We start from the raw sequence: 13,123 nt of genomic DNA, 5'->3' as shown, positions 1-13,123 counted from the left end.
AGGGGCATTTTGGTAGGTTTTCCTGCAAATTCCGTTTTCGACCCCATTTGTAATTTCTCAAAAGAGTGTCCCTCATTGGCAATTCTCATATTTTGGTGTCTTCCATTTGCAATTTTTCCTAACATCAAAACCTTTTACAGGGTAATTCGATAAGCCCCACCATGAGGGTTAATGGACAAACAAAAATTAAAGTCATTTTAGATGAATGGATGATTTTAATATTGATCGAAATTTTTGGGATTTTCTCAGGGAAATGATACCCCCCGGAAACGGATAAAATCGCCCCTCCTTTAACGGTTTGTGTGAGAATGTTCACTGGTTGAGGATAAATTCACCCCCTTTAACGATTTCCTTTTTCTCTTAATTAAACTCTTATCACAGTTGTGCTTAATATAGTGAGCCAAAATTAAAACACGTTTGGTGGTCCAGACGTGTTTATTGAAATTATAAAAAACCCACCGAACGAATGGTTAGGATCTTTCCATCCATCCAATAGGACCCACTCTTTCTAACGTGGAGATTTGAGTAGCGTCACCATTTTGGGAGGTCCCGCGAGCCACGCACTTTTCCCGATTAAATATAAAGCGAAATCCCTCCAATTTTCACCGTTCCACATTTGTTTCTCGAATTTTCTTGCTCGTGAGAACTTCGCCACAAATTAGGGTTTTTTAAGTGTCATTCCTCAAGCCCTAGATTCTGTTCGAATAATAATAAAGTAATTGCTTGATTTGGGGATTTTCTGGAGCTCGTTGCTGAATTTCGCTTCGGTATTGCGAAAATGGTATGTTGTTTCTCTTTGGCCGAGTTTTTTGCGTTTTGATCTGTTACATAGGGTTTTTTTTTTCTGTTAGTTAGGGTTTGGTTTTCATCTGGATTTCTTGTTTTTTCAGTAGCTTTTCGCTGATTGAATTCTATTTTGGAACATTTTTTATTTGTTTTGATATGATCTGATGATCTTCTTTTGTCAGCTTCAATGGCATCTTATGGTACGATCTTATTTCTGTTAGGGATTTTTTTGTTCGCGCGAGCGCGCTTTCAAATTACATTTACTTGTATTCAAGTTTTCATATTGTAGGCTAATACAGTGCCAAAGATAAATAAAAATTATGAATTTTTATAGCCATAACTTGTAAAAGTTTACTATATGATTGCTAAGTGCTAACCTTTCAGAGCCCACTATGTCACTGATCCACAGAAAAGTTGGGAAAATGAAATTTTCATGTGCATATATTTATTGCTTAAGCTGCCATTTGATTCCTTTACCCTTCTTGTCTTCATACTGTGAAGTTAGTCCATTTTTTGGTAAGAAGTATGTACTGGGATGATCATCACATATATAAAGAGGGATATAAAAGAATGATATTATCACATGGTCAAAAGATAAAAATGGCAAATGGGAGACTTGCTAATAGCATCACATTCAAGAATTAGAAGTTGATCTTTTTGGATGGAAAAATCAATAAAAAAAACCTATCCCTAAATGGTGTCCGCCTCCCTTAATGTAATAAAAGGGAACTTCGACGAAAGCTCTAAAGGTAATTCTGGCCATGTTAGTCTTGGGGGAATCTTCATGGATCACGACTCTTTGTATCTAGGCTATTTTTTAAGGTCTTTCACTTCTCTTCAGGACATCTCGTCTTGTTGTTTTATATCATTTCCTTTTCTTTTGCAACACAATTACCTTAGCCAAAATATATATATATATATATATATATATATATATATATGCTGGGATGATGCATTGTTAGCCAAATCAGACATTTGATTGCTCCTTGAGGCATTCCTTCTAAGCTGCATTTGTACCAGTGCTTTTGGCAGACTCACCTTGGTGTTCTTTGCTGAGCACTTGGCTGAGCTTGTGGTCAGGAGCCTTTTGTTGAAGTGCATCTCTCTGATGACAACATCGAGATTGGTTGCCTGCTGACCAGATTTTTTTTTTCATGAATACCTGTGTGATCAGTTACAAGTAAACAATGTTTGGAAAATTGTGTATTGGGGACCCAGTTTTGTTGCATCCATTTTGGTTATTTGTAGGTGTCCTTGCCCATTTTGACTGTGTAACAGTGGCAAGCCAGTTCTGAACAATTGTCTTGGGGCATGTTATCACTTGGTCACTATCAGTTATTAGTATCACACAACCTAGAGTTTTCGTGGTAGCTTTCATTCTGACTGATCAAACTTTAATAATGCTTACCATTAAAAAACATTTTTAATGTTTTTTTCTTTTGGTTTTGCCTGGATGGCTTCTCTTACAAAAATTTGGTTTGAGGTCAATTTTTCTCTATTCTTAGAGTTACATTTGTTGAGAACTTAAAAAGGCATCTAAATTTGCTCTTTACTTTCTCCCATCGGTTTGCTTTTAGATTTTAAGTAAAGCACTTCTCCAAAAAAATAAACAGAAATTTTAACCTTTCTAACCGTGGATTGAATTAATCCTATTTTTACTTCAAGCCATTTGTTGTATTTTGCATTTCACAGCTAGGGAAATTCTATGATTTAGTCCACACTTGAATTTATTCGTGTCATGTCGGGTCCGAAACGAAATGCGTGTCGACACTTTTTAATGTACTGCTAGAAGTGCTAGACTTAATGTGGGTGTCTCAACACATTTTTGTACCATGACAAGTGTGACATTCTGTTTTATTATTGGATATTGTGTTTACCTTTTTATTATTCTCTTCTTTTATTATAAACCCTTCTTTTAGCTCTTCTTTAACTAATAGTTGTTGTTGTATCCCTTCCCTAAATCTAAAACCCTAAATAAACTATTATTCTACTGTCATATTCATTGTATCCTACTGGTCTTCCTTTCTCGCTGCATATTGAAGACCGAAGAAAACTATATTAAATTGATGAATGGGTTGCTATTTGATTTTCTTATTGTTGCTTTAGATTATAGTTGATTAATCTTATGATCTATTAATTTGTTAAATGAATACATAATGAATGCGCTGTTATTTGAGTATCTCATGTTTGTTTTAGATTATAGTTGATTGATCTTAGAATTTATTAATTTGTTAAATGAATGCCGTATTTATATTGTTGCAAATTATTATAGTAATCAGTAATTTTATATGTATGTATTAATGTGTGTAAATATGCTTGTTGAACGTTTTTTGGGATGATAGGGAGTTCTCTGAATTTTGGTTGATTGTGGTAAGCTATGGTAGTCCCTAGTTGTTGCAAGGGTTGGGAATGCTGTGTGGGGCTGGAAGCCATGTGAAATTTTTTACCTTCTGAAGAATTATGGGAGGTTACTTTGGTCTATCTGATTGTGCTTGAGGGACATACCTTCGCTGCTCGGGGGAGATTTTCTCCCATGGATAACCATTCCTACCCACGATGATTGTTTTCTTATTTACCAAGGAGGGTGAGAAAATGCTTTAGGTCCTTGATGCATTTCAAGGCATATTAACTCCTTGGTTATCTTCAATTATGTGGATGATGTTTGGGCACCACGGTGTTCTATTGTTGGATGTTTTTGAAAGGTACTGCAGAAGGTTGTTGGGAAGGGTCGATGCGGAAGGAAGTCTAGAGGATGGTGGTTTTCTGTTAGGTTTTGGAGGAAGTCTGTATACAATGTCTTATGCTTTTTACTTTTTGGTCCTGGAGTATGTTCCTGGACCATCATACTATGTAATTTCTGGCGGGACTACTGGTCCCCATGTATATTTCATGGTATGAATATAATAGTCATTTTTTGAAAAAAAAATAATTTATATGTATGTATTTGTATGGGCGTGTCACCATTTCTAGGTTTTTTAGGGGTTGCCATGTCAGACACTTCGTATCCGTGTCGAAACTCAACACACGAATCTGAATCCACAAATCACGATTATATATACTTTCTATTTTAGCTGTGTCCTTATTTCTAAACTTTGGGGTTTTGCTGTGTTCAATACTCCGTGTCCGTGTCGATTTGCGATACTCGTGTCGTTATCCAAAAATCATAGGGGAAATTTTAGTGTGGATTCTAAAAAATTAAATAGAAATTTAACTATAGATCGAGTTATTCCTATTTTTACTTCCAGTGATTTGTTGTATTTCGCGTTTCATAACTAGGGCAATTTAAGTGCAACCTAGGCTTTGAAATAGTGTTATTATCAAAACAGGTATAGCCATCATCAACAACTGTGGCCTCCGAATCTCATGTTTCATACTTCATAGCTTGGAGCAATTTTATAATGTTGTAGGTTTTTTAAATGATTATGTACTCAAAATAATGCCACATGATCTAGGTTTTGAACTGGCAGTACTTATATGATGCTTTAAAATCCGAATCGGGTGTAGATATAAACAACAAGAACAACAATGAGAGCAGCAGCAGCAACAAAAACATGAACATATGAAGTGTCCTTGAACATTCTCTTGTTGATCAATTGTAGTGCTTTTGGCAAATGCATCTGGTGATGGTCATTGATGAGCGCCTAGGTGAACTTTGAGAAGAGATGCAATGAGCTTAAGATGTGAAGTCATTTATGGAAGCCAATACCTTCTAAATATAAAATATAATCTGTTGCTTGTTGGACATCTTGTCTCAATTTTTTGTGCTCATTATACAGATAATCCACACTACTAATTTAAATCTGTTTTAAGTGCATCATGGGTACTGTCCTTCAGGTTTAAGGTGTTGAGATCCACATGTTCCATTTGTTTCTGTGTGGTGTAAAAATGTCACCTCATTTCTTAGTACTGGCATGCCATACATGTGTACAAAAACAGGTGGGCAGCAATAAGGAAAAGATATTTGATTTACCTCATCGCTTTTATTGTTCTTCGGTTATCTGTATTTTACTTACAGTACTTATATTTTTACATGTGTGTGTGTGTGGCTTTTTTTTTTTTTGAAATGGTAAAGAACATATCAGTGAGAGAAATGGGAGAACCCCACAAGGCTGCGACCGAGATGGTCAGTACGAAGGAAAAAAGAAAATAAAACGAGGGCAAGAATTGGGAGAACAAAGGAAGAACCCCTCATCGGGAAGAAAATCAAATATCTGTAGCTTGCCTCTAGCGACTCCGTCCCTGGCCAAATATGTCAGCTTCACCATTTGCTGATCTTCTCCACATGTTTCCTAAATGTTTCATGTAAGTTTTCTGTATGTTTCCCACACTTTTTCCACGTGTTTTGTAAATGTTTTCTCAACTTTTTCTTCATGTTTAATTTCAAAACGCATTTACGAATAACTGCAGCTTCTCACCTCCCCAAATTGTTTCCAACAACTATGATTTTTAACCGAGAAAAAAAAAAACTATGATTTTGACAATCTAATAATAGATCTGAGTTTAATCTATATATATATGATCTAACATTAGATTTTTATATAACTAATTGGTTCAGCCACATACTACTATAATACAAAATTTAGGTTTTGATCCATCTCTATATGCCGTGGATCAAGACTTGATTTTGTATGTGCGGTTTGGATCTTCTACTACCTCTCTCTAGTCGATCTGATCTTGCAATGAGGCTGGATCCTTTACGGATTGATGGATGGTAGTGGGGACCAATGCTGTACATGTAAAGAAGACCTGACAAGAGTTCTGTCTATCATAGAACTCTAACAGGCAGGCTCCTGTAATCTCATTAGATCATATTTAACTTAATCAATTAACCTCCTTATTTGGAAGTTATTGGCCTGCATTTATTCATTATATCTATTAATTTAATTAGGAGTGCACAATTAACCATGTAGTGTCCTTGATTATAGGTATGGTTGTTCTATTGTGACATGGTGGTCATGGGTTTGAGTCACGGAAACAGCCTCTCTGCAAAGTAAGGGTAAGGCTGTGTACATCTAGCCCTCCCCAGACCCCGCAATGGCAGTGGCCGCCCTTTTTTTTAAAAACTTTTAATCTTCTTCAATCTTGCCTGTCAATTGGCCCATAATCAATGGCAGTCTTACAGGTGTATCCATAGAAAAACAAAGACATGAAGGACCTTCATTACTTGCCTTAACATTATGAATCAATTTTAATTTTATTACTTTTTTTACCCTTTTGCAGCGTCCTTTCCAGTGCTAATTAGCTTATATCTTACAACAATAAGTAAATGTAGTTTGCGTGTTGCAGCAACCTTTCATGCAATGTTCGAGCTTCCTATTCTTGATACATGTTCTCTTCAATAAAAATAATGGTGGAAACGACTTGAATCCCAAGAGGCAATCTTTTGAGTAAAGAAACATTTTACTATCAATTAGGAAGAGAGACGGATAATGCGCTTAGAAACCATGTTGCTCTACTATATCGAAGCAGAATAGAATAAAAGAAAATCAACTTTCTGGCATGATTATGAAGGTAATGTAAAAAAAGCAAAAAACCCAGTTGAAAAGACTTTGTATCCCTCATTCTGATATAGTGGCATCAAAAGAGCAAGAGTTAAATGCGGGGGCATGTCTCTCATTTGCAATTTCGATGGCTGGTAAGGATTCAAGTGTTTTGCTAGCTTTAGCACAGGGAAGGAACATAAGAAACGAGAAAGCAATGAAACTTTGTCATTCACATGTGGTTTGGAACCCGAGATCGATCCACGTGGCAAAAATCGTACGGGGCTAGATAGATATGTTCGCTGCCATCTGATCGGGGCTGTACAAGTTGGATCCTGGAAAAGGGGGAACCCATCTCAAGGAGGGGCCCACAAGTGTAGCAGTCCAGCCAAATGCCTCACAAGAACACCTTGATCAGGGATTAGCCAAGTAAATGTAATGGCCATGTGAGCACTTCCAATATGGCTCTACATGGTCAACTTGGTTGAAAATGGCCATAACCAGAGTCAATCAAGAGAAACTCAGCTCAATCTTCAATCAGGGTAAAATAATCTGAAATGCACACAACTGGCTGTGGTACATGAACGCAGTAGGCCATAAATAAAGTGCTGTAATTAATTTAACATAAAGCTCCATTTGAGGAGGGGGGGGGGATGCATCCGAGGATTGTCATTTAAAACAAAGCATCCAAGGAGAGAAATAAGGGGAAGATAAAATGGAGATTGATCACAGTAAAATTAAGTATACTTTTATACTATCCATGAATCCCCAAATCCAAACAAACCTGGCCACCAAAATAGAAAAAATAAATAAAAAGGCCCACCAATCAAGATCCAGGTAAACATGGGAAACCTTCTTCCTACACATGGAAAGAAAATACATGACAAGTAAAAGTTACTATTATCAGAAAACATATGCATCAGGATGAATGCATTCACTCACAAACACATTATAGACCCACTGCCGTCCTCATCGCCACCAGATCAAAAACAGGATCCTTGTCACTTGCTTGTAGACGCCGCTTCTGTCAATACCTCTGAATCAACTTCTTCTGTGTTTTCTGTGTTTTCTGTGTTTTCCACTTCTTCACCTATGAATGAATGGAAAATTCCACACTCAATCAGAATAGGGGAGAAAGAGAAAAAGAGGCTCTGCTGGGTCTTGCAGCAATGTGGAAAACATGAATTGCGTTTGATGTGCTTTAATGTACAAACACCCTAAGTGATCCATATAATGTCTTGATAAGGAGTTGGACTTGGGGCTAAAGAGATGCAACAGTAATTATGTCAAGGTCTTTAAGGTTAAAGAAATGTTGAAAAAAATGAGAATGATATCAAGTAATACAATCTACTGTCTGATGTCCAGAGGTTTAAGAATTGTTACCTTCTTCGTCAGTATCATCAAATTCATCATCCATACCATCCATGCCTTCCATACCACCAAATTTCTACAGGAGTATAAAAGGTAAGAAAATGAGCTCAGGCTATAGAGAGAAGTAACCAAAATAAAAATAAAAAACAGATCTGTCAAATATTCATACCGAGAAATCCATGCCTCCCATGTCCAAATCAGCCGGACCTGACCAAAGCAACAGTCAAAGAGTCATTCACTTTCAACTTATGACACACTCATACATATATGAAAAGATCAGGGATTAAAAAAAATGGCAAAAGAATAACAGACCACTGTCATCATCTTCATCCACCCATTTGTCCCAATCAACTTTCACATAGTGTGGTGTCTTATCATCACCACACAACAGCTTCTTCCACCAGCCCTCCTCTGCTTTCTCCACCACACAGAAAATGCTCCGCATACCCGTATTAATTTTGCTTTCCTGATGTGGATGGAAAAAAAGAAAAGAAAGCAGGAATTAGATAATATTTTTATGAGGTTACTTACCGACCATTTTGGTCAGTTTTTCGTTTTATTTCTTTGCCCTCTAATAGTCATTTGCATTATTAACAAAGAATTGTAAATTTTCTGTAGCCACTAACCAATGTAAAGAAATATAACTTACCTCTACATTCACTTTATCATAAAGGTTCAACTTCAATTCATATGAGTGGTTTTCTGCTCCAGCAGTAGCAGTGAAAGTAAAAACTCCATCTGGTTCAAGATTGACCTTCACATTTTTCGCATCAGGTAACAGCACTGTAATATAAACCTTGTCCTCCCTCTGTGCCCACTTCAGTTCAGGATGGCGACTGTAAAGTTTCACAAAAAGGTCAAGTCAGACCAAACCAAAATGGAAAAGAACACATGTGAGATTTTTGCACAATCTCCACAACAGAGACAATCATAAAATCCAAAATACACAACACAATGTGCCGAACATGTTGGGCAAAATCATAAAAGTTATGACCGACCCTTCCAATTTCACCTCGTGAAGGCCACTTCAAAAGTAGATCAACATATATGAAGGACAAGCAATTAGAGATACTTGTATGAACACACAAACTACTCACCAATCAGTATTATAAGTTTTAATTTTTTTTCTCCCAAAACGATGTGATCACACATGATTTTAAAACTAGGACAAAATGATCCAATCACACAATTCAGGCAAAAGAAGGGGACTATTAACTCTTAAGTAAGACCAAATGATGCAATCACACAAAATAGCCTATTTGAATTAAAATATGAAGTCATGCAATGTTAGAGCATGGTTTAAAATTTCAATTTCGGTACCGGTTTCGGACTTCCAAAAAACCGAAATTTCGGTCGAAATTAGGTACTCAGTTCAAAATTCCTGACCAAAATTCCGACCGAAATTTTGTAACACTTTTAAAAATAAAATAAAAAAGGCATTTTCCCGAAAGTTCGGACTGAAATTCTGAAATTTGGTAAATGGCGAAATCTCTAATTTCGCCAAATATCGGTTTCAGTCCCCACCGAAATCTGAAATTTCGGATTTCGGTCGAAATTTAAAACCATGTGTCAGAGCACATTTTATCCCTACAACAAATGGTATCCAATGTTTACTTTTGTGACCACCGCCCCTACCATCCCCCTTTTTTGGGTGACAATCTATCATATTAACTGAAACTACATATTATAAGCAGCCAACCCTTGTTCTAGCAAGGTTATTTTACCCTAAGTACACAACCATCCATGGATCTGGGCTGCAATAGTTGCGTCTTAATATTACCTGAAACTTCTTGGTTTAGACCCCAGGCAGTTTCTCTTCAAGAAGATCAAAAGAGAAGAGAAAAAGAACAAGTACATATTACAGATCACCAAGAATAGGGTTAAGCCTGTAGGTCAATTGGCTGGGGCTTTGTGCTTTGTAATCATTCATTATTCTTATTAGACTAATGAATGATTATAGTTTGTACTCTGTAATTCCAGCTTTGAAACTTAAACTCTGTAGAGTAGTTCCCAATCATTCTTAATCTTACGTCCTGGAATCTGGTGTAGCTAAACTAGAATAACAACCGCAACTTTTGAACTCATGTTCAATCCAAAACAAAGCCAAGCACATACCTTAATAAAAAATAAACAAGAGTAGGATTTGGTAATGTTACAAAGAAAAAAAGCAGATGAAAAAATAAAAAGACTAGTTCTTTTTTTCGAGTTATTTTTTCAAGCCACATGAAGACTTCCAGGGCATATGGCCTACGATATATTGTCCATTAAAGATGCGTCTCAAACTTTGATGTGCATGTCCAGACAATTTATAGCATTTAATTGCTAGTCTTAGTAAGAATCATGCAATTAACAATCTGTTACATGTCCAGACAGTTGAACTATACCATGTATATTATTTAATGGGTTTACTATGATTTTTTTTAGTTCTTTTTCTTAGCCAAGATATATTGTGCATTAACAATGTGTCTTAAATTTTGATGTGCATGTTACACCGCCAATACCAAACACCAAACTATAAACACGTGACCAGGAACACCTAATCCATAATCCTCTTATCACTCGTCACTATTGTCCCGATCACAAAGCCAGGTTTTCCATGTCACACTAGTACTTCTAATTGTGGGGTTTGGTGGAAATAAATATATTTCCGGTTTGCAAAAACATTAATTTCTTCCCATATTGGTACTCACATTTGTAAGAACTCCCATTATCTTTCACCTTCTCCTAGTTTCCTCCCAAAACTCATAATTTAAGATGTTAGATATAAATTAACATCAAGATAAGATGTTAACTATTAACATTAAAATGAAAAATTCATACTGACGAAGGGGGGAACTTGTAGCAAAACAGAATTCCAGTATAAATAGTGGTGGATGGTTTAGAAGAAGAGGTGCTCAGCGGAGCGGCTTATGAAGTCTCAGCCAACTCTTACACAGAGTTATGTGTTCTAATATTTTGGGGAATGTAACGAGTACGGTGTGAGCTGCATATGGTCATTTCACACTTGAAGGCAGTGATTGTATCAGCAACTCAGGAGATGGAGGAGCAAAAGTGTTGTATGCCGGAGGGGTCCTTATTGATGTCTTGTTATTAATAAAAAAGAATAAAGAAAGAGATAGGTGCTTACCATTAAAAAAATTGAGATTGCTTGGTGCAACAGAAATAGAATAACATCAAGAGGTTTGAACTTAACCTCGGCCAAAACAAAACCAATCATGCATCTCAATAAATGACAAGGAGAGTAAGATATGGTGCTGTCTCGAAGACAACGCAGTCAAGAAGGCTAAAACTGCCTGCATATAGAACAGCTTTTCATTAACCAACATGTCATTTTCGAGGATCTTCCAAATTTCTAATAAGAAACATATTGAGAAGCTAACAGGGCCAGGGCTTTATCTTTATACCGATTGAAAATTGCCTTGTGGGCTTCGTCCTTTGTGAAAAAGGCTTCTAACAATGATCTTGCCTTGAGGGTTTCGTCCTTTGTGAACAGGGCTTCAAAGTTCTAACAATGATCTATCACATATTTGAGGTAAATCTCCATAGATTCAGGGGCGTGGCCCCAATCTGATTTAAAAATGGATGCGAAGTATTTTAATTACCTCCTCCTCCTCCTCCGAATCATTCTTCTAGCTTCAAGCTTCTTTTCATTCACAATTAGTTTTTTAATGAGCTTCTTTCTACCCCTGAAGGTGGCCGTACCGTGAAAGAAAGAGGAATTGCGGTTTCTAGCAACCAGCCAAGGGGCCCTCAAACTTTGCCTCCAAAAGGTTTCTTCTTGGTCATTAATTTTGAAGCATTCGTTTAAGATATAAAAAAAAAGGTAGATCTTAAACAAGAAAATAGAAAGGTTACAAGAAGCTATAAAGAACATGGCATCCAACAACATCTTAAATCAGTTAAATGTAATTGAGTGAAGGCCATCCAAGTTAAAAAGAAAGTCCAGTAAGTTCCAAGGAAAGCCCAATCTATCCTAATTCCAAAGACTAACATTGTGAACATACCCCTTGATCCACAACTGAAAGATCATAATGACTGAGCAATATGATAAACTGACCTTTCATTAATGGTGATGAATGTTGCAAATCTCCATATAACAACATCATAAAAATAGGGAAGTGACATATTTGCCCCTTGAATAGAAATTCAGCTCTTTGTTTTGTGTGCTTGTAATTCTAGAGTTTTTTTTTTAGAAGAGGTAAACAAAAAGACATACACATACATCAAACAAGTATATGTGTGTGCGTATGTGTGTGTGTTAAATTTAATTTGACGCAAGGGATAGCCTATTTTGGTAATTCTTTAGCTTGCATATTTAGCCTTGAACTTCCTCTTTTTACCTCTTCCCTATATCATTTAGCTTACTTTTTTTTTTTTTTTTTCTATTTCATTAAGGAGTTTTCTTTAAAAAAAAACTCCTTTAAATTGCTAATTAAGAAAAGTGTGTCATGAAACAATTGAAACCCCAATTTCGGTTAACAATGTAAGCCCTAAATGTCCTCTGAGGTTGAAATTTTTTTATTTTTTTCTTATGGGTGTCTGTCATATGGAGGGGAAAAAAAAAAAAAAAAACTCCTTTAAATCACTAATTAACAGATGTACACCATGAAACAAGTGAAACCCATGTTTCGGTTAACAATGTAAACCCTAATCTTTCTCTAAGGTTGAAAATTTTATATATTTTTTCTTATGGGTATCTACCATATGCAGTAGGGAAGTTGAAACCAAAACAATTTCCTTATATAAGTCCAAAATTCTTTAGATGTATCTGACTCACAAAACCCTAACTTCAAGGGAGAAATGCAACACATGCAACGTATTTCCTCACATTTTTTGAATTGAAATAGAAAAATCATAACCGTTATAAATTAAACTCATGAATCAATGAACAAAAAAAGAAGAAAAAAAATCATCCATCCATGAGAAAATCAGAGATGATTATGTGATTAAATAATCAAAATACCCAAGAGAACAGAAGTTCATAACCTCACCTCATTTCGATTGGATTTCTTGATAAACCCTAGAAAGCAAGAAAGGTCTGGACCCAAATAGCCGAATCGATCCTTTGCTTATAGACAACTCTAGTAGCGAGGTTGAGTAAAGCGTCGTGTGTACATAAAAAGAAGTAGGAAATTCCGAAAATACCCCTGCGTTTTAGACTGCAGGTCTTTTAAAAATGGATCCAAGCAAATATTTTGACTCATGGTTTTAAATTTCGGCCGAAATCTCGGTTGAGACCGAGACCGGAATGTACAGAAACCGAAACTTCCGAAATGTACAAAATTTGGGTCAAATTTTCAGAAATTTCGGCTAAAATTTCGATAAAATAATAATTTTTTATTGTTTTATAGAATTCGACCGAAATTTCTGCCCAAAAAACCGACATTTCAAGACTATGATTGGTGGAATATCAAGAGGTGGAAATATGATATATCCGCCCCTATTTTTACCTGGAACAGCCACCTGACTGCAGAGGGGGCTGATTT

The 13,123-nt window shown here is 36.1% G+C and overlaps 1 protein-coding gene and 1 long non-coding RNA gene across 2 annotated transcripts; one reads left to right on the top strand and one right to left on the bottom strand.

Annotated features, from left to right (window-relative positions):
• Nucleotides 1–620: 620 nt before the first annotated feature.
• Nucleotides 621–5,986, top strand: LOC143852753 (uncharacterized). Its single transcript, XR_013236852.1, has 2 exons — nt 621–781; nt 4,239–5,986. It is a non-coding gene; the product is annotated as an uncharacterized LOC143852753 (long non-coding RNA).
• Nucleotides 5,987–6,988: 1,002 nt separating this feature from the next.
• LOC143852752 (uncharacterized protein OsI_027940-like) lies at nt 6,989–12,778 on the bottom strand. Its single transcript, XM_077362342.1, has 6 exons — nt 12,629–12,778; nt 8,287–8,473; nt 7,950–8,103; nt 7,807–7,844; nt 7,650–7,713; nt 6,989–7,356 (listed from the first exon to the last, which is right to left on the bottom strand). Exons 1-6 carry the CDS (start codon nt 12,631–12,633, stop codon nt 7,268–7,270), a joined length of 537 nt encoding a protein of 178 aa, XP_077218457.1. The 5' UTR covers nt 12,634–12,778; the 3' UTR covers nt 6,989–7,267.
• Between the last annotated feature and the right edge of the window lie 345 nt (nt 12,779–13,123).

This window comes from Tasmannia lanceolata, unplaced genomic scaffold (assembly GCF_043159265.1).
Source record: "Tasmannia lanceolata isolate RefF3 unplaced genomic scaffold, GAP_Taslan_0.1 ptg000019l, whole genome shotgun sequence".
Taxonomy (NCBI): domain Eukaryota; kingdom Viridiplantae; phylum Streptophyta; class Magnoliopsida; order Canellales; family Winteraceae; genus Tasmannia; species Tasmannia lanceolata.
The sequence above is the reverse complement of the archived record's forward strand: the minus strand, read 5'-3'. Positions and strand labels throughout refer to the sequence as shown.

What these genes read in the sequence shown, in the direction of transcription:
- LOC143852752 (XM_077362342.1), bottom strand. An exon ending in ATGATAAAGTGAATGTAGAG is followed by an intron (nt 8,104 to 8,286) that starts GTAAGTTATATT and finishes CATCCACATCAG; the next exon opens with GAAAGCAAAATTAATACGGG. An exon ending in GGATGAAGATGATGACAGTG is followed by an intron (nt 7,845 to 7,949) that starts GTCTGTTATTCT and finishes TGCTTTGGTCAG; the next exon opens with GTCCGGCTGATTTGGACATG.